Source organism: Cryptotermes secundus, unplaced genomic scaffold (genome assembly GCF_002891405.2).
Source record: "Cryptotermes secundus unplaced genomic scaffold, Csec_1.0 scaffold1712, whole genome shotgun sequence".
In the NCBI taxonomy this organism is placed as follows: Eukaryota; Metazoa; Arthropoda; class Insecta; order Blattodea; family Kalotermitidae; genus Cryptotermes; species Cryptotermes secundus.
Window position 1 is genome coordinate 464,214 of NW_019721784.1, and position 26,850 is coordinate 491,063.

The 26,850-nt window shown below is 37.9% G+C and overlaps 1 protein-coding gene and 1 long non-coding RNA gene across 10 annotated transcripts; both read right to left on the reverse strand.

The window, feature by feature from the left end:
- Window positions 1–1,740: 1,740 nt before the first annotated feature.
- LOC111875804 (zinc finger protein 436-like) lies at window positions 1,741–13,715 on the reverse strand. Of its 8 annotated transcripts, none has more exons than XM_023872333.2 (4): window positions 13,632–13,715; window positions 9,067–9,192; window positions 7,243–7,325; window positions 1,741–4,407 (listed from the first exon to the last, which is right to left on the reverse strand). In XM_023872333.2, exons 2-4 carry the CDS (start codon window positions 9,184–9,186, stop codon window positions 3,891–3,893), a joined length of 720 nt encoding a protein of 239 aa, XP_023728101.1. In that variant the 5' UTR covers window positions 9,187–9,192; window positions 13,632–13,715; the 3' UTR covers window positions 1,741–3,890. The 8 variants fall into 8 exon arrangements, with proteins under 8 accessions (XP_023728101.1, XP_023728104.1, XP_023728097.1 ...); XM_023872336.2 differs by lacking the exon at window positions 13,632–13,715 and adding an exon at window positions 13,097–13,607 and having other exon boundaries at window positions 9,067–9,187; XM_023872329.2 differs by lacking the exon at window positions 13,632–13,715 and adding an exon at window positions 13,097–13,599.
- A 5,098-nt stretch (window positions 13,716–18,813) lies between these two features.
- LOC111875806 lies at window positions 18,814–22,555 on the reverse strand. Of its 2 annotated transcripts, none has more exons than XR_002844806.2 (4): window positions 22,031–22,555; window positions 20,684–20,778; window positions 20,063–20,178; window positions 18,814–19,248 (listed from the first exon to the last, which is right to left on the reverse strand). It is a non-coding gene; the product is annotated as an uncharacterized LOC111875806 (long non-coding RNA). The 2 variants fall into 2 exon arrangements; XR_002844805.2 differs by having other exon boundaries at window positions 20,684–20,811.
- Between the last annotated feature and the right edge of the window lie 4,295 nt (window positions 22,556–26,850).

Sequence of the window (26,850 nt, forward strand, 5' to 3'; positions counted from 1 at the left end):
GGGGGCCTTCATAAAAGTCACTTGGTTCCATGAAGAACTGACCCAGGTGGCAAAATCTTAAGTAAGCTATAGCCTCACAATCACATAGAATGTGTATGGCCAACTTAGAACCTTTCACAGGTTGGGTCATCTGCCAGTCCCAGTTTGAAAATGTGCCCTTTTAGGTGGCAGTGTCCAGTAAGTAATCCTACCACCCATCTTAATTGATCTCTGTTTAAGTTCTTTTGGCAGAGGGTCCTGATATAAATCCTTTTCCTGTTTCAGTCCAGTTGTGGATTCCCAGTGTTTTTTGTGATTTATATTTGTCCAGTCCATGATCACTTTCATCAATTGAGATGCTGCAAGCTGGTTCAGGTCCTATGAATGGATGTTCAGATCCTGTTCTTGCCAACTGGTCTGCAGATTCATTCCCAGCAATATCCTCATGGCCTGGCACCCATATCAGCTGAACTCTGTCATGTCTGGCCAGTTGCGTACAGTCCGAAGGGAAATACACATACAACGAAGCCAGACGTTGATACACGAAAGGTGGATAAACCCAGCAAATAAAGAAAACTATGCCAGTTAACTCGCAGTTAAAATGCTTCAGCAGTGCTGGAGTGTCTGCAGCTGTATGTGGACACGCATTTTCATGGAGGAGCACTACACCGCATGTCCACACTTTTTGTTCTGAATGGCCCTATACATTTTCTTTTAGCGTTTCATGGTACACTTCTAATGTTATTGTGGTCCCTTGTTGCATGAATTTCACCATCAGCACTCCTTTTCCTGTCCCAAAAAATAGTGGCCATCAGCTTTCTGGCAGATGTTTGTTTCAACTTTTTTGGCTTGTTTGGCAAATGTGTGCGCACCCACTGCTTTGTCTGCTCTTTGGTTTCAGCATTCACAAATGAACTCGGGTTTCATCACCTGTTACTTGTACGATGTGGCTGAGAAATTCATCACCGTCTTTGTATTATCACTCCAAAGAAAGTCAAAGCTGAAGCCACTCTTTGCATTTTGTGCACACCCATGAGCATTTTTGGCACCAATCTTGCACAAAAAGTGTGATAGCCTAGCCTACCTGTGATAACCTCATGAACAGTGCATGAAATTTGTGAAAATTCACAGGAAGTTCTAAAACTGTGAAGTGTCATCTTTTACAATTTTTTTTGGTCAACACTGTGAACAAGATCACTCATTCACTACAGATGGCCGACCACTTCACTCTGCATCATGAACATTTGTTCACCCATCTTTGAACATTCTACGCCACTGTCTTACAGTTCTCTCACTCATTAAATTTTGGCCATAAACTGCACATATTTCATGATGGATTTCCATCAGCACTCATGTTGTAGCATGAAGAAAGCAGATAACGGGAATTTTGCAGCTGGTGGGATCAATTGCAGGACACATCACAAGTCACTCTGTAGAGACAAGAACACTAGGTGACCGGTTATGTGATGGTCCACAAGGCAATGAGTCATGTGACTACCTCATATGCACGAACTCTCCACACTACAACATTAGTTGCCTAAAATAAAGTTTACTTTCCAAATAGCCCTCATACTCAGATTAATTCAAATANCTAGGTGATGGTCCATAAGGCAATGAGTCATGTGACTACCTCATATGCATGAACTCTCCACACTACAACATTAGTTGCCTATAATAAAAGTTTACTTTCCAAATAGCCCTCATACTCAGATTAATTCAAATATTCAAAGCAATTGTAATGTGAAAATCAGACACCCCAACTGTGATGCAGAAAAGCTGTTGTTTAATCTTCCATATCTATTTAGTGTGCAGTTGCAAATTTGCCATATTACACAGGTTAAGGAATCACTGATAGAACAGTCTGCAGTAATAAATGTCAGTGTTAACCATTTCAAAACAAATGTATCCACATAACATCTGAATCATGATGCATAAGTTCCTTACTAAGAACACCGTGTTATTTGGATCCATTGCCACCATAATATGGTACATTTTCAGGTTTCAGAGAAAGGCAAGAGCTTACCGATTATTCTCACTTGCATTCCTAAATTTATGACTCCAAATTCAGAACACTTCTGATCTGAAGTCCATTTCACAACTCTTTACACTACTGCACATATTTATGAAATATCGAAACAGAACTGTGACACTTGTACACTTCAAATGAAAGACAAATAAAGTAAGTAATTCGAAGTTTCTCTGAGGAGCAGTCTGTTCAGGATATATAACACTGAATGACAGGATAATTAATGAAAAATAGTGGAATGGATATGGATAGAAGTGATAATCATTGAGGCACTATCCTGGCATTTACTTGGATGGACAAATGAAAGCCATGAAAAACTGTTAGGATAGCTAGACTGTGCTAAAATTTTAAGCCAAAACTATCCAAACACAGTGGAGTGCTACTCCACTCAACTGCAACGTTGAGTACATTACGATTATAAGTGGTCTGTTTATTATACATGGTATATCAGTTGCGGGATTACTACATCAACAGAATAAAAAAGAAAAGCACAAGAACATCAACTGGTAAGAAAATCCCATAGTTGATACAGAATCCCAAATTGATGTCTATATTGGTGGGAAAGTCCAAGTGCCAAATAGTAGTTATTACAGAAATGTACTGATTAATAACTTAACATTGGTTTTTGTATGTGTTGAAAACTACATGCCTAACTGTGTGGAATTTTCTACAGGTATTCTCAGCATCATAAGTCTAAATTTAGTACTGACACAGTATCAATTAAAAGTGTATACACATGTGAAATCCATTAATCCTTACTGTAGAAGTAAAATGTTGTGCCCAGTTTCTTAGTTATTAAATGTGATTTTGTAAGATCGGATGCTTAGGTTAAAACGCCAGACGGCTGGTCAGAAGGCGAGGAGACAGAGCCGCGGCTGACTCTTCGCATTCCTTGTCAGTAGATCGAATTGTTTTAGAAAAGACTGTTTACGCATCAGTGGAAAGACCCGGTCAAGTTTCGCTTTGCGTGACATGGCATGTCCGGCAAGTTGCCGACCTGAGGGATTTTGCGCACGCAGCTTTCGCAACTTGGGGAAACAAAAGTTGAATCTTGTAATTGGGAAAAAACAGGCCGTTTCAGGCACTCCATTTCTAGCAGTTGCGAGACATGGACGGGTAGATCCAAGTGTGCCTGGGGAAAACCTTGGGATGGCGCCAGTGTTCTTCTTGTGCGTCCTGTTCAGTGCGAGTGAGTACTTGCCTGTGGTCGGGTCACTGATTGCTGATTAGAGCTTTTGGTTCAATGGTTATTTGAGAAATAAATACAAAGTGTTGATTTGTGTCATTTAGGGTTAGTATATTATGAGTAGTTAAAAGGTAGGAATTCAAAACCAGGGGTTTAATCGAAGGCCCTGTGTGTTCTTTTATTATACCTTACTTTATTGTTGTTTGTGAGTACTCAAATTATTTGTGGATTCCCCCAGTGCAAGCATGTTTTCCACAGCATAGGTTAAGAGATATCCACAGACGTCTGATAGGGGGTGAGTACAGTCAATGCCCCCTATCCAGGCACAACAAAAAAGAAGGCCACTTCCAGATTATTTTATACTGTTTTAAGAGCTGTTCAAACTGGTAACCACCATGATTGCTACACAGTTCATGTAGTATCTCAAGGACACTGTGGTCAACTTCACAACACAGCCTACCCATTCACTAACAGCTTCACATGCCTGTAAAATATCGTTAGTCATGGAAACTGACACGGTGACTCTTAAAACTTAATTACTGCCTTTACATAAAGTGGTATATAAAACAGTAAACTTATGCCAGTTTCATGAACAAAGATATAATTTCCAAGAGAACTGCATCAGACATGGGTACCAGGTCATGTCAATTCAACATCTGACAAAGTTATCACAGTCTATGTTGATGGAGATATTTCACCTTATGAAAAACCTTCCCCACTACTGACACATTTAAAAGGTGTTTGCAGAACATGTGTGCGGTGATGTGTAGTGAGAGGTCCCTTCCATGGAAATGCTTTACCACAAACTCCACATTCAAATGGTTTTTCACCAGTGTGTATGCGTCGATGTGTGACAAGATGTCCACGAGCATAAAATGCCTTTTCACAAATCTCACATATGAAAGGTTTTTCACCAGTGTGTGTTCTTTGGTGTGTAACAACATGTTCTTTTTGTGTAAATTCTTTTCCGCACGTGTCACATTTGAAAGGTTTTTCTCCAGTGTGTGTGCGATTGTGTCTAATAAGTTGTCCACACACTGAGAATACTTTTCCACACACTTCACACTTAAAAGGCTTTTCACCAGTGTGTGTACGTCTATGATTAATCAGACTAGATCTATGAGATAAAAGTTTCCCACAAATTTCACATTTAAGACGCTTCCTGGAACAGCCTGTTGTAGTACTACCAGGGCCTTCAATGGCAGAATCATCAACTCTGTAAAATAACAGTTCCATATAATTACTCCTTCCATACCTCATGTGTTACTCTTCAGACTAAAATATGTTAAACAACAAAGTGTAACAGCAGAAAAACTGCTAACTCAAATTTGGAAAAGGTATGAACATAAGAACTGTTCTTGAATTTGTGTTGGCTTTTTGACCAGAAGAAAATTCTCACATGCAGAAAGAATTCACTTATGCAGAACAAGATTCTAAAACATTTCAGTGTACATGTAAAAGTAAGAAGTAAAGCTATCCCTGTAACAGGCCGTGAAGGCCCATAGGGTTGTGAGATGTTGAGGGTCTCATTACCTAGACAATCGGCTCAAAGATGGTGGTAAGGCTGTCAGCCTTATGCGCTGGCCGTGCTTTACTGTAGTGGGCATATTCAGCAGAAGGAATTATAAATGTATAGATTACATAACCTTATAATTACTTATAACAAAATACAGCTGATGTGAAAAGAGGAAGTGATATTCTGTAATAATGTAGATGCATTATTGTAAATAAACTGAATAATCACAACTACACTGAACTCTTCACTCACAATACACAAACACATTCACACACAACTATTCACTGTTTGATGAACGTTGTCAAATTGGCAAGTAGTCAAAACTGAGTACTGAATGACTAAACCATCACTACTAAGGCTTCACTGTTCTTTGTTAAACACACGCTGACAAAAATGGAACATATAGGTGTACATAAAGGATACTACAGCTATGTTAGGATGATACGTCGAAGAACATATCTTGAGACTCTTCCACCGTGTCCTGACCACCCCATACTGCAGCTTCATTGGCCAGTTCTATGAACAAATCGATGGTGTGGCCATGGGCTTACCACTGTCTCTGGTCATTGCCAACTTCTACATTGAGGATTTGAAGGTTAACTTGGACACCAGAAGCCCCTCTGCTGGTTTCCCTATGTGGACATCACCTTCATCTGGCCACATGAACCCAAAAAGCTGAAGGACTTCCTGAATCATCTTAACAGTATCCACCAGCTCAGTCTGCAGCCACCTGCTCATGCTGGTTCCTCACTTGTGGATTTTTCTACACTGAAGATTGAGGTGATATGTTCCTCCGAAACATCAGTTCATACAAAATCTACATGGCTACACATTCCAGAAGATGGCATTCTTCATAGTCACCACTGTGAAAACCTCAAATCTTACATTTATATAAGTTGTTTAACATATGCATTAAAGTAATACTGTGGTAGAGTACCACATTAAAACCACATCTGTTTTAAACACAGCCCAAGCTGAATCAAGACTGCTCTCCTTAATTGTGACGTTCTACTGAAACAATTTAAACATTTGCCTTCTGGTAGGTGTTCAGAATACCAAATACAGAAATATGGAAATGTATGCACAGCATCCCTTCTGCTTAAGCATCTTGGGGGAAACCACAACACTTAAAGGGGGAAAATTATACTAGACATAAATATGTCTTTATTTATTTTTATGTTCAGTAGACAGTCCACGTCTTCAATCTTCATAGAAATTACATAATAAAATTCACATATTTCCTTATTACAGTTCATTCATTGCAACAATTTCGTAGACACAAATGAGTATTGCAAGACATCTTTCAATGCAGTATCCTTCCAATACCCACTTTATGTAATTCACAAAACTCAATGTTGACTCTCAGATCAATGAACATATGAGTTGTTCACTATTTTATATGAGGGTAGAAATATTCTGTTTGTTAACAAAACACTAAGAGATATGGGTCTCGCATCTGCATGAACTAAATTATTATTTTGCATGCAAACTCAAAATTCTTTCCAACAGTTTTCTGTGCATTACTTCACTTGTGTTCATTAATTATGTTCACAAAATTCCTTGAATCCAAAAAATCCAGTTACATACAACATTAATTCATATTTACACTGCTTGCTTGAACCACTCCCAGTTGTTCAAACATACACCTCCTACAACCATACCTCCCAAATTACACAATTAAGTACAGATGTTTATCATAACCCGTATCTTCAATGGACATGAATGAAGAGGATATTACACTGTTTTTCAACATTTAATCATCTTCATTTTTATTAACACTTTCTGCTACAAGTTCAGTGTGACTTATGTCCAAGGTACCAGAAATGACACTTGTACATATACTCTCCAAGTCCCATCACTCTCACTTGCCCTTATCAATGACAAAGAGACTATGTTTGGCAGACTGTCAAACATCTGCCATTGTATCCCTAAGCAGAGCAGCTCATAGGAATGAAAACAAAACCAAGGCAAACAGTGCAAGGAAGGCAAAAGAATGTCATCATAATTGACAACATTCAACTATGATGTTGAGAAACTCGTTATATTCAATGTGTATAATTAATCTGTAATGACTTTAATATAAAACATGATGAACATAAAATTAACAAAATTATGCAACAGTAGACATAATAAAGAAAATGTAGTAAAATACATTTGTCAAAATGCCTGGAAGTCTCATATCATTACAAGTTTGTATACCAGTAACATTAAGATATTACAGTTAAACTGTTGACTTCATGAAGAAAAATGACAAAATTCATCTTCAACACATTCCGTATCTGTAATTAACATATTTCTATTTACACGTTTTTACATCAGTCTCTTATAATTACTCAAAGGTAATGAAAATACAATCTCAGTTCAAGTCACAATCTCCCCACACCCCAAAGAGGGAGCATAAAGTTATATGTTTCTCCACATACATAACTAATTGAGGACCTGATTTCTTTTTGTAATGAAGAGTAATGTCCAAAATTCCTTTTTAAAAGAACACAATCAATACATTTAAAGTAGTATAAATATCACAATACTAACTGCTCAGCCAGCTCTGCATATTCCTCTGTCTTTATTTCTTCAATCAACTCTTCTTTGATGGTAACTACTTCCAATGGCTCTTCCTGCAGCACAATAAATACAATTAGCACTCAGCACATGTACTAAATATTAATATCAATGTCTGAAAAATAAAAGTTCAAGCTGTATAACATCAATGCAAAATGCGTTATTGAAACTGATGAAATATTCAAAATTAATTAACAAAGCTCAAAGCATACTTCAGAGTGGAGTTTACGAATGTAGCATTTTAAGATTTTTAATCCCTACATAATCCTGACAGGCTTTTATTATCGAACATGCAAATATATTCTAACACTGAAAGAATGTAGAGGCACATTCACTAAATTGCTTATGGAGGTACATATCACCTGGAATCAAAAAGCAAGTGCTATTATAAACGAGCCTGGAACAAATCAACAAGGTGGTCTGCCCCCTTGAAAACTTAAAAAATACAACACAGACATAGTTTATTCTTCCACACATCTTGTAAAATATGTACCATGTTAAAAATTATATAGAATGTTTTATGGCACACACCAATTTCTTGTTCATTTTTTTAAAATCCAGTAATTGACTTTAACTCTGGTTAAACTGGGCTTATAATGGAAGGTTACAGAGTAAAGTGAAATTTTACCAATAACTTAAAGCTCAATTCCACGTTTCACAGGAACGGAAGTAGCTTTCATGATAAATCATTTAACAAGTTACAAAGTCAAGTGTACACTGTAATCTGTTGGTGCTGGAAGGCACAAGCAGAGACAATTTAATTAACGAAACATATCCCGGTTTATACTTCCAACACTCTTTTAGCCTGTTGCAGTTCATTTTATGCACTTTGCTAAGCTGTTTAGCCTTGTTCTATCCCTTTCGTCTTTCCCTTTCATCTCAGTCTGTGTGGGTGATTAGAAAAACAAAAATATTAGTTTACATGAAATCCAACTTGAATGTTTTCATTACTAATTCAGCAGTACACTCACACAATACAAGAAAGAAAGACAACTTATTCATAGTTCCATGTAGGACGAGTATGTGTAAAAACAACTTCAATAATATTCGACTTCGTCTTTTAAACCACTTGCCACAATATATAAAAGATGTACCAACACTATATAAATTTAAAAAGACTTTGAAAACATTTCTACTTGAACATTGTTTTTATAGTATAGATGAGTTTTCTTGTTTGGGGATAAACCCTAGTTAACATCAATATGACCAGATAATTCAAGAGTAAGTGACTTGTTGAGCTTATACCAGCATGCTATGAATGTATACTGCGCAGTCTTCTTCTGCTTAAAGGAATCAAGACACCATGTTGGATATGTGATAGAAAGGACATCATGTGATGGAGGGACGTCTACGTAGGCCGCTTAGAGAGAGATCAAGAATACCAGGCCATCAAGAAGGGCACCAATTTGCAGTGAACATTACACTAGCTTTCCGTATCATTATTCTAAGGCCACGCCATAGCTTAAGCGATTAGTTGCTGGCTTCCCACCACTGCGAACTGGGCAAGTGGGATTTGTGATGGACAAAGTGGCGCTGGGGCAGGTTTCCTCCGAGTACTTCGGTTTCCCCTGCCAATCTTCATTCCATCAAATTCTCAACAAATAAGAATATCTAACTAATTCTAAATTGTAATCAACTGTAAACAATTGTAACTATTGTAATTTTAACCTTACTCATATATTAAATTGTTAATATTCAGAATTAACTTGACTTGTCCTATATCATGTACAATGATCTACAGTGACGAAATAAATCAATCAATCAATCAATCAATCAATGAAAGAAACTGTAACTCACTTTGACTTCAGTCTTCACTTCTACAAACTCAAGAGGATCAACAAGTTGTTTACCATCTTCAGGATCTCCAGTTGAGTCCGATGTTTTGTCAGCATCAACATTTATTCTTTCAAAATCCATGCTGTGCTGCAAAATATTAATATTCTATCACTGCGTCAAAAACTGACTGAACACTTCTATGGTGCAGACTTTATTTCAAGCTTCTGAATCATGATGTGTAAAAATACTTTGCGATTGTGGAACAATATTAAAATTGCTCTTAATGAAGTAGAATGGAATGGTATGGACTGGATTTATCTCGCTCTAGACAGAGGCCAGTGGAGGATTCTTATGAACACAGTACTGAACCTTCAGCTTCCTTAAAATGTTTGGAAATTCTTGAGTATCGACTGGCAGCTTCTCAAGAAGGACTCAGCTTCAGTAAGTTAGTTAGTTCTTGTAAATGGTAAAGGTGAAATTGTCCCTATCCTTAACTACTTAAGCACTATGCCATGAAGATGTATGGGGGAGTGGTTCAACAGATCCATATTTTCTTCACTGTGGCACTAGCTGGAGGTGAGTGGTCACCTTCACGCCCCTGCCGCTTTATCCCCATGGAAAGAACCCCCAGTACCCACTGGATAGGAGATTGGGTGAGCCACAGAGCCAGTCTAGATGATATGGAGAAGAGAAAATTCTGACCCTGCTGGGGCTCAAACTCCAACCCCTCGGTCGTCTAGCCTGTAAGAAGTAGTTATGCTGACCGTGCTACCCTCTCTCACCATTTAGTTCATGTACCATGTAATATTAATACTGCTCATCTGAATCAGATATCTGTTCAGTATATTACTGTTATATTGTAAAAGATATGTTGATTAAAGTATTTACTTGATTTATCATCTTGCTACATGAACACCCTGCATATAGTTCTGCTGCTGGTCAGATATATAGTAGCTACACAAATGTCTGCTGAAACTAAACAAAGCCTGTGGCCTGTTGGTCAGACAGTGATAGTAGAGGAAGGAGGGAAATTTTCTTCAGCATCTCATTATTACTCCGCTGAAGGGGCACCACTATAATGAAGAAAGCCAACTTTGCAAGTCCATCCTGTGCCAATTCAATACTGTTTACATATCACGTGCTCTGATACAGTAAATTGTGGCTCACTGCAGTAAAAGCTGCTGTGCTAACAAGTAGCAGTAGTAGTAGTAGTAGTATGAGTAGCAGCAGCAGTAATTGTAGTAGTAGTAAATAATAATAAAGTTGTCCCTGTGCTTAATTAATTAATTAACCACCACACCATGACTATGGATGGGGGAGTGGACGCATATCTGCACCTTCTTGACCTTGGCACTAGATGTAGTTGACTGATCAGCTTCATGCCTCCGTCACTTTACTCATGTGGACACAGCCCCCAGCTAGGAGGCTAGGCTGGCCCCATAGCTGGTCAGGACACTGTGGAGAGGAGAAAAATTTTTTGCTCCTGCCAGGAACTGAACCCTGGCTGTCCAGCCCACAGCCTGTTGCTAAGCCCAACTGAGCTATCCCAGCTCCTGCTATGTTAATGAAATCAACATTTAACTTAATTTTAAACTTGTTCTTTATATAGAATTCTTCACTGTTTGCAAATTCACCAATATTATCTCTAAGGCTACGCCATAGCTTAAGCGGTTAGTTGCTGGCTTCCCACCACTGTGGTCTAGTCAAGTGGGATTTGCGTTGGAAAAAGTGGCGCTGGGGCAGGTTTTCTCCGAGTACTTTGGTTTCCCCTGCCAATCCTCATTCCATCATATTCTCCATAAGCATAATTACCGGTACAGGTACAATAGGACATATGGAAGGTGACATGCCAAGGGGACATAATATGGATTTCACCTCACACTATACGAACTCTAACTATTGTAATCTACTGTAATCTATTGTAAACAATTGTTAAGTATTGTAAGTTTACTCTCTTATTGTAATCTGCCAATGTACAGTAACTGACTTGTCCTATATCATGTAACAATGATCTATAGAGACAAAATTAATTAAATAGGACATCAGGCCATCATGAATGTAATAAGTGACATGCCAATCAGGGAATTATGCTTTAAAATGAAAAACTCACAATGATCACATAATTCATTTATGGGCCTGTCATTATGAAAAATGATTCTTCCTCATCAACAAATTCAGTTTCAAATACACGTGCCCTGATGGCACTTGCACTGTCGAAAACTGTGCCACATCTCCATGGATGTCCATAACTCATCATTTACAGTTTTACAGCAACACACAGAAATATGCATTGATACACCAGCTTCAATAGCATCATCTATCTACTGGTCACAATTTGTAATATTTCTACTAAATATATACTGAAAGTCATGAGCAACAATTTTTTGTAAAGTAACATGCTTTATTATTGACAAACCAAATACACCACCTCAATCTACAGACCTTTCTTTATTTTTCCACATAATCGCCACTTCTTTGTACACATTTCTCCCAGTGTTCTGGGAGTTTGAAAATTCCCCTTCTGTAAAATTCCATTCCAGCCATCCGAAGACACTGACGTACTGCTTTCTGAATTCAGCGTGCTTATGGATGTGTGTGCATGGGTGCGAGCAGTGTTCAAAGATGGGTGAAACATTTTAAAGATGGGAACACCAGCATCGAAGATGAGCCTCAGAGCGGTCGTCTTCGAACAGCCTCAACTGAACACAACAAGAAAAGAGAGGATGAGATCATTCAAGATGACAGGCGTGTGACTGTGGACACAATGGCCTGAAAACTTGGAATAGGGCACAGTGCAGTACAGGAGATGATTGAAAGCTTGGGCTATAAGAAAGTTTGTGCTCGGTGGGTTCCGCAGTTATTGACCGAAGACCACAAAGGTCACATTGGAAGCAATTGCAAAGATGGGGTGGGAAGTTCTTCCACACCCCTCCTATAGCCCTGATCTGGCACCCTCCGACTACCATCTTTTCGGATTTGTAAAGGATCAGCTGCATGGACGACGTTTTGAGACAAGGCAGGCAATTCAGAAAGCAGTGTGTCAGTGTCTTCAGATGGCTGGAACGGAATTTTACAGAAGGGGAATTTTCAAACTCCCAGAATGCTCGGAAAAATGTGTACTAAGAAGTGACGATTATGTGGAAAAATAAAGAAAGGTCTGTAGATTGAGGTGGTGTATTTGGTTTGTCAATAATAAAGCATGTTACTTTACAAAAGAGTGCTCATGACTTTCAGTACGACCTTTGTAAAATGGGCAATATAAATATCTTCTGTTTTCTTTCAATCCTTCTACAAAAACAATGCAGTCGATTCTGTTAATTGTTTCAATCACTAAATAATGCACTGTAGACAATTGGTATACCTAAACAAATATATCTGATCCTCAGGTACAGAAAATACATCCTAGAATGTTGTTACATGTCCACATGGCCAGCTAGTATGATGTTGAAATGCAGTCATGTACATCTGCTACAACTGCAATGCTAGTTTCATTAGATGTCACAGACTAGCTGGAAGATATTTATACTCCCCTGATTTGACAGCGACAGTAGTTTTAAAATGGGTGTTATTACACTGCCTTCAGTGCTTCAGCTCACTGACAGTGATATATAGACAAAATCCATAAACAACTCATTAAACCAGAACACCACATTACATTTTAGTTATTTTAAAACGTATCAGTTCCAGCAAGTTATTAATCCCTCCTCACCGAAATAATACATCCTTGTAACAATTAATGCAACTCAAGTAACGTTTCTGAACTACGACAGAAATGTAATTCCGCTGGTTAACACAAATCAATGTAACACCATCTGCGCCCTTCGTTTGATTTCTACGATGGTTTAAATAAAGTGGAATTAATACATAACCTCACTTCGTACGAATCACAGGTGAGCCTAATAACAAACGTCATCTTCACTGGGATCCTTTTCTGTAATTCTAATTCTTCTTCAGATTAGGATGAAACAAAGCATATCCAGCAATCCATCGGAAAACATGCATACTAAAATCGACAAACGCAGTATTCCCCTTTACGGCTACACCTCTTTACCTTCTTCCGCTCTCTGTATCTCTTCACGCGCTCTCTGACACACGCACGCCGTCGTTCAACAACTTCTGGATCAACGTTGACAGTCTCCCCAGCCAATATTTTCATCTTCTTCCGTTCTCTGTAAGCCCTATTATATTCTCGGTTACGCGCACGCTTTCGTTCTCTAACAGAAACTTCGTCATTTATTTCGGTCCACTCACAAACAGCCTCACGCCCTTGCTCGCTCGGCTGGCGATTACATCCTCGAGTACGCTCACATCCAACCTCCGAAATCCGGCACGCATATTCCATTACTACCCATCATGGACCGTCACGGACCGATCATGGACCAACCTACTTCCAATGCCGATGCTACGGAAGCTACCGACACCGTTTAGAAATAAATTTCAGCATGTAGATATCACTAGTATTCAGAAGAAACTGCCAAAGAGTCATCGTATTTTTCACTTAAAAAATGCAATTAATATGTAAGCCGGCATAAACATGTTACATATTCATAACCCCAAATTAATCACAATGCAATTAAAATTCATACCCGTTACTTAACCGTGCCTCATCCAGTCCGAAACAATCACCGTTCAGAAATTCAGAAAGCTTCGCCCCGATGTCCCCGATCGCTCCCGATGCTCCCGGTCCTCCCGATGGTCCAGAACCTCCAGTGTTCTCGTGGCGGGAGCCATTTTGAACGATTTTGAAAGCCTGAAGAAGTTGTAGATAGAAGTAAGAATGGAGTGGAAGTTTCTGATTTAATTAAACCAAAATGCATAATAGTGTGGCGTATGTAATGTAAGTATTAAATTTTACAAACGTGGTGACATAAGGTTTTGTATGTAAGTGAACATTTATTGAGTTACGTAAGGAATATGTGTAATGTAAGATTTGAGGCTTTCACGGCGGTGACTATGAAGAAAGCAGTCTTCTGGGATTTGGCACCGTGTATATGTGGTGTTAACCGACGTTCCTCCGAAACGTCGGTTAACACCACATATACACGGTGCCAAATCCCAGAAGACTGCTTTCTTCAATATGTGTAATGTTCATGTTCCTGTAGTTTGAATCCGGCTGTATAGTACTCGTTGCTGTGGCTTGTCTTCAGAGTTACTAGACAAGGTAAGGAGGGAAGGAGTCCTACACGATCTACCTATGTTGTTAGAATTAGTTTTGATTCGCTTATCAGGTTGTTCAGTTGGGAGGGGGCAGGGGGGAGTTTGGTTATGTTAAATTCAATTAAGGTTACAAGATTTTAATTCATTAGTAATATTCAGTAATATTTACGTACGTTGAGGTAGTGTGACATTACATGTGTTATATGTTTGTAATTTAAAAGTTTTCTGTATATGCTGTGTTGATTTGATATAAATATGTTGAGTAAGCAGGAGACAATTGTACTTGACAAATATTGTTCATTGTACATCTTCGTGAATATATAAATTTGAATCATATAGACTCTTATTAGAGGTGCAGCTGCAGTTCTGCAGTTGGGTTATGGTTGAATATGTCTGTGCTTCAGCTCTGAGGTGGTTGCAAACGTAAATGTAAGCCTGTCACTGTGACCGAAAGAATTAACAAACACACAGTTAGTATGCTGTGGAATGAAACAGATTTGTCATGTGATGACAGAGCTATAGATGCTGATTTTATGTGCAAAATAATGATTACTCTTAATATTTGTGTTAGAAATTGAGAATTTGAAGTGTGCCATTATGGGATCATATTGGAGAGAGAGGGAAGGACTAATGTTATGCAGGTTCATATGATTTGTTATTTGTTAGAAGAAAAGATTAATATTATTACAGGTACTTACAAAACAGCACTTCACAGTATAGATTAGTTTGTATTTGGCTCATGAAATTTGGCATTGTAGGCGAGTTTAAAAGTAGGTACAAATTTTGTGTTAAAAACGTTTCTCTGTTGGTATGAATGTAGTATAAGGGGTGGGCCTTCTTGGCCCTTGCACCGCGACCACAGTGATCTATTAAGTATGAGCTTGGTAATAGTGAACTGTAAGCAGTGAAGCTTCATTGTTTCAGTTACTTTCTTTGCAAATAATTTTGCAGTATGAAAGTTTGTGTTGACTCCAATCAGTTCTCCATGCCTTGCATAATCTTTTGAGACGTTTGTGGCCATACTTTATTAATTGCTGAGCAGAATGTTAACACTTTTGTAATGATGGAACTGATACATAACTCAATTTCTGGGGAAGATCAGTATTTTCATTTTATGAGCTGATTGTCCCTGATGTTTGTTATTGTGCTTGAATATTCTTGTTCCATTTTGTTTCCTGTTCTTGTAGAACCAATATTTGGTCCCCACTAATAATCTAATCTAGATAATTACATTTTATAAAAGCTGTACTGATATCAGAGTTTGTGAAACAGTGAAAATTACAAATGTGGCTATGGATATCATGGTGTAGCTGTAGTAGCTGAAATGTAGAGGACAGAATTATGTATTATTGACTGGGAATTTTGGTTGGACAGAAGTTTTGAAATGGAAAATAAGCAAAAGTTCTTCCATGAAATTTTCTATTTATAAGTAGTGCAGTATTTCGTGGCTTGCATTTGTAAGGGAATGGAAATTAATTTCCCATTTTTAAGGAGCTGAAGTCTTTACTTTTATATATTTTTACCGTGTTCTAATATGGACATATCTTTGAACAAAATTTACTTAGTGTATGGGTATTATTAGTACCTTTTCTTTAGTCCAGTATGTATACCAGCAAATACTTTATCTGCATTGACAAGCTTGTCTAAAGTCTCACACATTTACCATTGCACTGTATTTTTTAATCTTGAGGCAGAAACTGAACCTGAGACTACCATCAAACATGTTTGTGTGTGGGAGGAATGGGGGTGGGGAGTGCCAAGTATTATCATGCAGGAATGTTATGTAACCATGCAAGCCACATAGAAGTTTTACATTTTGCTGAAATTAAAAGTGGTTCAAGTTTGAAATCGTACATTCAGATTTGCATGCAAATCAGAATCTGTTTTTAATGCTATTCATGTAATTGTTTCAGGCCTGTGACTCACCAGCACGAGACCTCAAGTGACTTGTCTGCCATAAGAGGAAGGAGTTGTTGTTGTACAGTCATAACGAGCAAGTTACAGCATTTTTCTGAAGTCCATTGTGCTGTCCTATCATCCATGCATGGCTCTTTCAGATAGCCTTTTCTCTTGCAGCTGTGTCACCAGAATCTCTGCATGTCAAAGACTGAAGTGACAAACTATGCATGTCAGGACTGAAGTGAAAATCAGTACATGTCATGACTGAAGTGAAAATCAGTACATGTCAGGACTGAAGTGAAAATCTGGGCATGTCAAGACTGAAGTGAAAATCTGTGCAAGTCAGAACGAAGTGAAAAATCTATGCATGTCAAGGCCAAAACATGACAGGAAGATACTATTACAGTATTACAGGAAGAAATGTCAGTTTGATGTGTGTGACCATGTCAGACTGATACTTATTTGTCCAACAGACTGCCTCTCTTGCTTTACTATGTTTGCATGCAGGAGGGTAACACATATGCATGATATCACCCGACTTTGTGTCTTGCTTTGATGCCATTGATGTGCAACATCGGTTACTATTCACTTGCTTTTCTTTATTGACACTACATGTTTCGGCCCAACCAGCCATCTTCAGGTGTACAGGTTGTTGTGATTGCAGAATCTGCTGCTCACTGTAATGCTGTTTTGTTTCTGTTATGTGGAGGCCTTGGATTGCATCAGGTTTTGTGGGTTAGTCATTTGTTTTTTTATTTAGGTGTCCTTGAGCTGCTGGTCTTTGCTTCATGGTTTTGTTTGGCTGTGGCTGTCTTGAATGTTCTTGCTGGGGCAGGAATTTGTTGTGTTGATGGCCAGCCACAGCACAACAGATATGCCCAGCTCAAGGACACCTAAACAAAAAACAGATGGTTAACCCACATAACCAGATGCAATCCGACGCCCCTACATAACAGAAATAGAATAGCATTACAGTGAGCAGCAAGTTCCTTGATCACAACAACCTGCGTGACTGCGTGTATAACACACGCAGTCACAGGAGCGAGACGCAACATAGAGCACAATACACGATAGTGAAAGAGTGCTCCAACACAAGATGATAGACGTGACTCGCGTAATGAAACATGACGTAAGAATGAAATATGCTGTACAATTTTAATATTTTAACACTTAACATTTATCAGTATATATGATAAATATATATTTTAGTTATTTTAGTATGTATAGACAAGGCATGCAATGAACTAGTTTGTCGTGGATTGGATCAGCACCTGAAGATGGCACATTTGTGCCGAAACATGTAGTGAGAGTGAGAAGAGGGGATAGATGAATGTATGCACTAGAAGACGGATAAAATAAATCATGGACTTAAATCAGTGCAACAGGACGCTAAAATATAACATTATTTTATATATCATTTTTCCTAAAGATGATATACATTTAAATACTACACCAAGTGAAACTATTTTATTGTACCTTTCTCAACAGTATACTGACCAATAAAGAAACAAAATCTTCAGTTTCTTTTGATAGGTATGTCATACCTTCTGTTTGAAAACCATTTACTGAAAAATTAATTACCTATGGTAAGGACGGATAGTATAATGACCATCAATTACCATAAGCAGACTGCTCTGAGTGAGAATGTTACAAACTAAAATCAACTCCATACATAATTCCAACCTTGCAAGTAACCACACTAACTGAACAACATATTCTTCATGCACCTAATGGAGTAGGTGTACATGCTTTAAATTATAATCCCTATTTCATGAAGAAATACACAAATGTAACAACTTTTGTAATAATGTGATTTTAAGTCAATTTCAATTAACAAAGAATAGAACACATTGAAACTGTCTTAAATAATTAGGTGGCTGGAATATATGTGACTGAGGTTGTCAACTTAAGAGTTATACATTACTGATATCAAGAAAAATGTAAGTTTGGGAACACCTGTAGTCTGTCTGTGTACCTTCTTAAGTGAAGATTAGTAACACTTCAGGATTACAATTCAGACTTCAGATGATGTTCAGCATTGACTTATATATTCATTTTGGGTTCAAATCATTATCCCCACCTCCAAGAAGGTGCCTTAAGATCAACCTTACACAGTTTCATGACCTGATATTATTGGCCGTGTCTATGTGTCTTTCGAGTTTTCATATACCTACAGAGGACTCTTTATCATCTGCATGTGGATTAAACACAGGACTTTCATAACCGCATATAACATTTGTAACCACTGTCCAGTGCGATTGATAAAGGTTGTTTTCAATGTTTCATCCTTTATATGTTTCAGTCAAAACGACCATCTTCAGAAGGATATTATCAGCACTTCTGGAAACTACAGTTACATGTCATAGATATGTATGTTATATCATTTAACTAATATTAAGATGTACTTTGATTTGATAAAACATTTAAAATTATTACAAAAGTGTAAGGACAAGAAACCATATTGGTTCTAGTTTAAAACAAATACTGAACATTATTTTGCAAACAGACTAATTGTAATAATTTGTAGATGTTTTAACAAATCAATGTACATCTTAATATTAGTTAAAAGATATAAAACATATACATGTATCACATGTAATAGCAGTTTCCGTACGTGTTGATATCTTTCTGAAGATGGTCGTTTTGACCGAAACATGTAAAGGATGAAAAATTAAAAACAGCTTTTATCAATCACACTGGACAGTGGTTAAAACCCTTACATACAATTACTAGTGTGACGGACCAGGATGAACCAAGTTACTTTTATAACCCATTACAAATGTTTCAGTGATATATCAGTGGTGCTTTACAATGATTTGCAGTAGACTGTACATCTTCTGATTCTGCTGCTTGTATAATTTTACAGCTTTCCATACTGGCCTACAACTGAACAAGGGTTTCTTTCTTCCCTTGGAGCTTACAGGTGCCAACAGGTTACCTAAGGAAGCAGGAGAACCACTGTACTCATTTGAATGTGAAATGAACTCTGTGGCCTTCCTTCCAATACACATAGGCACTGTTGGCAGCTGCAAGCTGTGTCTCATTTAAAAATAGAGACAGTAAGAAGCAAAAAAACACGCCAAAGTTCAGAGTTGGTGCCAGCATATTTCATGAAGAATTTGCAGTTTTGTTTTTGAGATGGTTGCCCTGAAAAAGAAAGAAATAAAGAAAATGTAGTAATGCTCATGTTAAACTTGAAGATCTCACAAAAACCTCACATGGTGGTTTTCTTTTTGAAAATGAAATTTCATATTCTGCATCAGAAACAGAAATTTTTAGTAAAGCTTCACAGTACCAAGGAGGAAAGTCTTATTAATCAATCCATCATTAAAATGACACTTTATAGTGCACAGTCTACAAATTATAACAAGACAAGTGACATGCTCAGAGAAAAACAAATATTTACTTTGCAGTAGTATAATCACCATATGACATTAACAACAATATTATATGGCTTCCCATATACTCAGCCTTTAAGTTAAAGCTATGAATTACTGTTATTTGCAATGTCAAGATTAGACAAATTGTGAATTGAGTTCACTGGTTTCATCTAGTAATCTGTGTTCTCATGTCTAAGTCTGTCAGTTAATTAATACAATTTTTTTTTGGTAGACTTGAAAGGATTCTGACGATGGTGTATACTGTACTTCTTTTGACTTATTTTGGACTTAACCCATCGTCTGGTACGTAAAAGACAAAAAGACAAAAAACCACGACGTTTGGAGACTGGATCTGTGTCCGTCTTCAGGTGGATAGGGAAGGGGCCCCAACTGAGTAGGTTTATCCTTCCCTATCCACCTGAAGACGGAGGCAGATCCAGTCTCCGAAACGTCGTGGTTTTTTGTCTTTTTGTCTTTTACATACCAGACGATGGGTGAAGTCCAAAATAAGCCAAAAGAAGTACAATTTTTTTTAATTAGAACTGGTTGTTCTTTTCAATGAATGCAGACAAAACGCATACTCATGTTTGTTTACTGCCACTAAGGACCACAAATGGAGACTGCATTTCTTTCTGCTTCTGCTGCAGGAGGCTAAGCGTTCCGAGTGTGTGTCTGTTGAGCTCATCTGTTTCATCAACTGGAAACAAAAAAAAAATTCCTTCGGATGGGGCACAGCCTGTTTGCCCTTAAACATACTGTAATATCTACAGTTCATGTCACTGATTATCCTAACAGGTGGCCAAATTTTAAGCTTTTTTATTTTTTGTTATTGCTAGTGGGGTGGGACTAAGTCCCTTGTACTGCGGCCACTTCTGGCCTATTGTACAAGTCCCAGATGATAGGTGAGGGTGATTGTTTAGCAGTTGGTGGAATGAAGATTGGCAGGGGAAACCGAAGTACTCGGAGAAAATCTGACCCAGAGCCACTTTGTCCACTACAAATCCCACTTGACCAGATCCCGTATCGAACCCGGGCCACCATTTTGGGAAGCCAGTGACTAACCGCTTGAGCTATGGCGCAATACAACGTTGATGATCATAACAATTTTCTGTAGAAATCTCAGTGAGTTTGCATACCAATTTGAAACATATTCAAGAGAGGACATAAACCATTACCTACCCTCCCTGCAGGCTACATCTTACCTAAAGCCATACACGTCTTCTGCAAGTGAATTCTCCTCATCGCTGTCCTCTGCTGCAATGTACTGCACTTCCAAGCACATGTCACCCAACTGCATCTGCAAGATATCCACAGTTTCTTGATGAGAGGCCTGCAAGAACATCAGGGCTCTGTATTCATCATTTGGATACGTTCTGGAAGGTGTTCTAATTTAATTAAAACTTTGAAAAGTACCGTCTTCTGGGATATGAATGCTGTGTAGTCTCGTAGAAGTTTACTGACTTTTGTAGGTATGTTAGTAAAATTCTGAGACTACATGGCGCCATATCCCAGAAGACAGTGTGTTTTTTAGTCACCACAGAGAGAAGCTCAGATCAAGTATAAATTGCATACAGTTGTTACTTCCTGTATACATTGAGGGATGCTAAAAACTGACCTACAGGCCAGCAGCAACCAAATACAGTTACAATCATCTGTAAACCATTAACATTATTTGATGATATCTATCTCTATTATAATTTCATCCTATTGCCCTCTTCTTTTCCAAATGTTTTGAACAAAATTTTCTCATTTTCTTCATTGTTTCTGTTTATACATTCAGTCTTTATCATAAGCACCTCATTACCAAAATACATCCAGTCATTCTTAACATAAAGCTCACCCCATAACTTAGATTCAGAATATGTGTGTTCTTTTAGGTTCTCTGATGGACTCAATTTGACACAGAAATCGCTTCCTGCTCTGTTAGATTCAATCTGACAACCCAACAATCTCAAAAAAATTAAGTGAAATTTACCATGGTAGTTTGTCATGTGTTCAAATAATTGGAACAATGGTCAAATCTGAGGATCTCACAGCAGTGACTATGAATATTACTGTGTTCTAGGGTGTGACAGGGTAGAAGATAATCTCTTCTTGTGCCATGAAGAAGGTAGGTGCAGGTTCCTGTGATACTACTAGACTGTGTGGCATCATTTCCCAGAAGGCAGCGATCTTCAGGTCCTCACCCTGTGACCTGCTGCACACAGATGACTTAGCCATTCATCAAGAGACACTAAGGACACTAAGGAAAGCGACAAACAAACCAAGTCCAACCCAGAATTACACTTCAATATCTAGCCTTAAAAATACAGGGTGATTCTAAATTACTATCTGTGTTTCCATGGCCTATAATTCTCAAACCGAAAATAACAAAATAAAACTACCAACGGAATGTCAAAGTGTAATTCAAAAAGTTTTATTTTATGGGTAATAAAACTTTTTGAGTTACATTTTCATATTCCACAAGCAGTTTTAGTTTATTTTTGGTTTGAAAATTATAGGCCACATAAACCCTGACAATAATTTAGAATTCATATTATAACAGTTACCTGCTTCAAGTCCTGGCCATTTCCATAAAGTATCGCATCTCCAACATACAGTGCACCACATTTTGCTGCTGCTCCTTCGGGCTCCAATTCTGAGATGAATATTCAGGATAGAAGGATACATTTAGTTGAAAATAGCTTCTAATTTTTTATTAATGTATTTAATATCTCTCTTTCTATATTTATTATGATTTATTTAAAAAAATCTAAGGGGAGCAGATGCCTGGGTTGCTCCCTCCCTGCCGGAACCCAAGACTCTTGGCATGGAAATCCGTACAGGCCATAAACAATTCAACGGTGATTGTTGGTACCACACTGTTTCTTCATGGATTGGTTGTATTAGGTTAGGTCAGGTCAGGTCAGGTTATCTCTGCTTACAGGGTTGAAGTCCATATTCTTCACAACACCAGGGCTTCTACGGAAACAGATGTTGTACCTGTTGATTTTCTTCGTGTCGTGCTTACATATCACTTAACAGCCATATTGGATGAGAAGAGCTTTTTATTATAATACAAAACAAAAACAAATGAATATAGATCACTATTACCAACTTGAACATTTTTACATTACCAGATTCTCAACATTCCTCCTTAATTTCAAAATGTTGTCAACATTATTAGCTGTTTACAAAGTTAAATTGAATAACACTTAGTAATTTTGGTCTTCAGATTACAAAATTAGTACATGTAATTAAAATTTTCTCAGTCTTATCAAAATCAGACTTATTTCTTCTTAAGTATAATGTCTCTAAACTTGGTAAATTTCTCTGGTGATAGCGGTTTTGTTAACATGTCTGCCACCTGAGTTTCGGTGTTACAATATTTGAATGAGAACAGTTTCTCTTTCAATTATTCACTTATGTAGTGATACCTAACGTCTATGTGCTTACTCCTACGCATTACTTGTCCAATTTCTATTAGCTTGATTGCACTCTTAGTGTCAACACACAGTTCAGCTTCCACCCTTTTTCTTGTCAACTCCTCTATCAACGTCTTTAGATATTTCAATTCTTTACAGCACTCAGCTGTTGCAATATATTCGGTCTCAGTGGTTGATAATGCAACAATACTGTTTCCTAGAGCACAATGATATTGGGCCCCCTGACATCATAATTATATATCCCATTACAGTCTTCCTATCCTTTACATCCCGTGCACAATCAGCATCACTAAATGCTTCCAGTTTCACCGTTTCGGAGCCAGATGAGGTATATTTTATTCCTGAATCTCGTGTACCTTTCACATACCTAAGGGTCCTTTTCACATTCTGAACAGCTATTTTGTCAGGCTTTTCTAATGTTCGACTTTCCACATTTACAGCGAACACCATATATAGCAGGCTTCCTACAGCTTCTCTGTAAGGAAATCTTATGTCATTTTCTCCTTCGTCATTCGTTGGTCGGGTCGTGGCCATGGGTGTTTTCATTTCTCGACTTTCTTGCATGTTGTATTTTTCCAACATTTGGCTTGCATAGTTGGTTTGCGCGATATGTATCCCATCTGGTTGCCTCTCGATTTGTATTCCTAAATAAACTTTTGGATTTGTGGTTTTTATCTGGAATTGATTTTCCCATCATCCACATGAATGGCCATGAACAAACTATTGGCATCATTCTTAAAAATGCATTGGTCGGATTTTAGTTGGTTTAGACCTTCTTCTTTAGAAAGGTTGTCAACTTCTTGTTCCATTTCGATGGTGCTTGTCTTAGGCCATATAATGCCTTTTTCAGGAGACATATCTTTCCAGTGTTCTTGTATCCTTCTGGTATCTCCATATAGTTTTCCTCCTTAAGGTCTCCATACAGGAAGGCAGTCTTCACATCAAGGGTTTGCATGTTCATATTCTTACGTGCTGCTATGGCAAACAGTACTCTAAGGGAATGCATGCCAACAACTCGGCTAAAGGTATCCTTGAAATCTATTTTACCTTCCTTTTGTTGACATCCTCTCACAACCAGTCTGGCTTTGTGTCTTCCATCATCCTTTATCTTGAAAACCCATTTACTGGTCAGAATTTTCTTGCCCGTTGCTTTCTCTCTATTTACATATATCCAAGATTTGGTTTTGAAGAGCGAATGCTTTTCCTCTTTAATGGCTTTCTTCCACTTCTTGCTGTCTTCACTCTCCATGCACTTGTCATATGTATAGGTGAGCATACCCTCCTTTTGACTCTCTGTGTGATAGTCTCGGTACTTTGGGTGCATTTGAATGTTTCTTCTTGGTCTCAATGCATATCCATGTTCGTTTTGTCCATTGTTTTTCCCTCCATTATCCTTGTGGTCAGCATTTTCATTTTCTTCAGTATCTGTTGGTTCTTCTTCATTGTTGTCAGCTTTGGGTTCTTGTTGCATTTCACAATCTTCCTGATCTGGAGTATTTGGCTTGTCTTCTGGATCCGTCACTCTTCTTTCCATTTCCTTTTGTTTATTTGTTGTCACAGGTTTACTTGTGAATGTCACGTATCTGGAGACAGGTCCTTTCAGTATTTGGATCCCATATTCTGTAGCCATTTGTGTTGTATCCAACGAATATTCCTTTCTTGCTACGACTGTCCAACTTTTTCAATGGTCCAAGAATTTTAGTGTACACTTCTGAACCAAAATCTTCAATCCAGCCAGATATGGTCTTTTGCCATACCAATTTTCCGCTGGCGTTCCATTCACTGTCACTGTTGGACATCTGTTTAGCAGGTATGCAGAAGTGAGTACAGCTTCACCCCACATTCTCTTACTTAAACTTGAGTCAATCAATGCTCTTGCCTTTTCCACAATGGTATAGTTCATGCTTTAGGCAGTGTCATTTAGCTTTGGCGAATATGGGGTAGTAAATTCCATTACAATCCCCTTCTTCTTACACAATTTTCTCAAGGCGTTGTTCTTATATTCCCCTCCATTGTCCCATCTTATTCTTCTCACTCTTGTATTGAAGTGACACTCAGCTTCATTTACATATTCCTTCAAAAAGGTATACACTTCACTCTTATTTTCTAACAGGTATATCTTACCAAAATGTGTATAATCATCCACACACGTAAGGAAATATTTCTTATTGCCCTATGTGGTGGGATCAGTTGGTCCACAAACGTCACTATGAATTATCTCTAATGGCCTTCCAGCCTTACTTCTTTCTGTATCAAAAGGGAGTCTCACTTGTTTGGCCTGCATACAAACTGAACATGTATCAACACTTTTACACTTGCTCACACTTTCTGGTATCCCTTGGCATATCTCTCGTAGTTTCCCAAGATTCACATAACTTATGTGACCTAGCTTTCTATGCCACTCTACGTTTATATCTTGCTGAGTCATCATAGCTTCATTCATCACAGTAAGGTTAATTACAAACAATTCATTTTCATCCTTTTTTCCTTCAATTACAACATTTTTGTCCTTGAATATCTGGACTTTCTCTTTTGTAAACAACACTTCTCCATCATTTTCTGTAATACACTGCACTGACAGTAGGTTTTTGATGAGTTCTGGAACATATGAAACGTTTTTCAAACTACACTCTTTAAATTCAAAACTGCCTATTTCCTTTGCGGTCATACTTTGATTTTTCTTTGCTACCTTTATACATTGAGTATAATGCTTAGTATGTATCAAATCAGTCTTCACATTTGTCATATGACATGTGCTTCCACTATCCACTTCATACATTTTGTCTTTTTCATTTGCATCACTCACGTGGGTTTCTGCTGCTTCAGCTAGAAAATTGACCTTGCTTCTTTTATTCCTATCTTTAAAATAACAGTCCTTTTCAGCATGGTTCGTTTTCTTACATACTGTACATTGTTTTCTCGTATCACTGTCCTTATTTCTAAAGTAACAGTCCTTTTCAGAGTGATTATTCCTTTTACAGATAGAGCAATTTCTCTTACCTTTGTTGGGGCAGTTGATCTGGACATCACCTATTTGATTACAATTGAAACACTTGAAATGGCTTTTACTTTTGGTTTTAGTTACTGTCTTAAAAGCTACGCTTTCCTCTTCTTTAGTTGTCATCTTGCACTTCACTTCTTCAAACATTAATCTGGCCACCAGGTTGTCAAGGGTTCTGTCCACGGTCGCCGTTGAGTCCCAGGCGGTGCTAAAGCGTTTGTAGTCTTTTGGTAGAATCGTTGTTATTTTTATCATGATCATGCTTTCATCAACGTTTTGGTTCAGTTGACGAAGCTTGAAGGCAATGTTCTGCACATGACTTATATTCGTCATCATATCCTTAATTTTGTCATACTTGAAGTTGTAAAAGTCTTGCAGCACAAGGCACTGCTGCTGAGAGGTGTCTCGCTGATAAATCTGCTTCAAGGTGTCGTACATTTCTTTCGCGGTTGTGCATGTCACAATGTGGGTCTTCACGTGTTTCTCTATCGTTCTATGTACTACTGGCACTTTGAATCCCGCATCTTCCATTTCGTCATATTTTCTTCGTCTCTTCCTTGGTCACTTACAGGTCGCTGCCATCAACGATGTTTATCAGTTCTTTTGCACGCATCGGAATCTTGATTTCAAAATCCCACAATGGAAATGAGTCGGCGTCCTTCAGTTTTGGCAGATGCGTTACCTCTTCTGTCTCTGTGGTTGCCATTTTTCGTTATTCTTCTTCTGTCTTCTCCTCTTTTTTTCTTTCCTACCTTTCTTTTTAGTTTTTGAGCAAAACTGGGCCAATAACCTGTTGATTTTCTTTGTGTCATATCACTTAGCAGCCATATTGGATGAGAAGATCATTTTATTATAATACAACACAAAAACAAATGAATATAGATCACCATTACCAACTTGAACATTTAGACATTAAGAAAGCAGTCTTCTGGGATTTGGCACC

Bases quoted from the DNA above. Each gene is read 5' to 3' on its own strand.
- LOC111875804 (XM_023872329.2), bottom strand. From the start codon at position 13,387: ATGGAATATGCGTGCCGGATTTCGGAGGTTGGATGTGAGCGTACTCGA. The intron at 9,193-13,096 runs GTAAAGAGGTGT...AATATTTTGCAG, and splicing joins GATACAGAGAGCGGAAGAAG to CACAGCATGGATTTTGAAAG. The intron at 7,326-9,066 runs GTGAGTTACAGT...ATTGTGCTGCAG, and splicing joins AAGTGAAGACTGAAGTCAAA to GAAGAGCCATTGGAAGTAGT.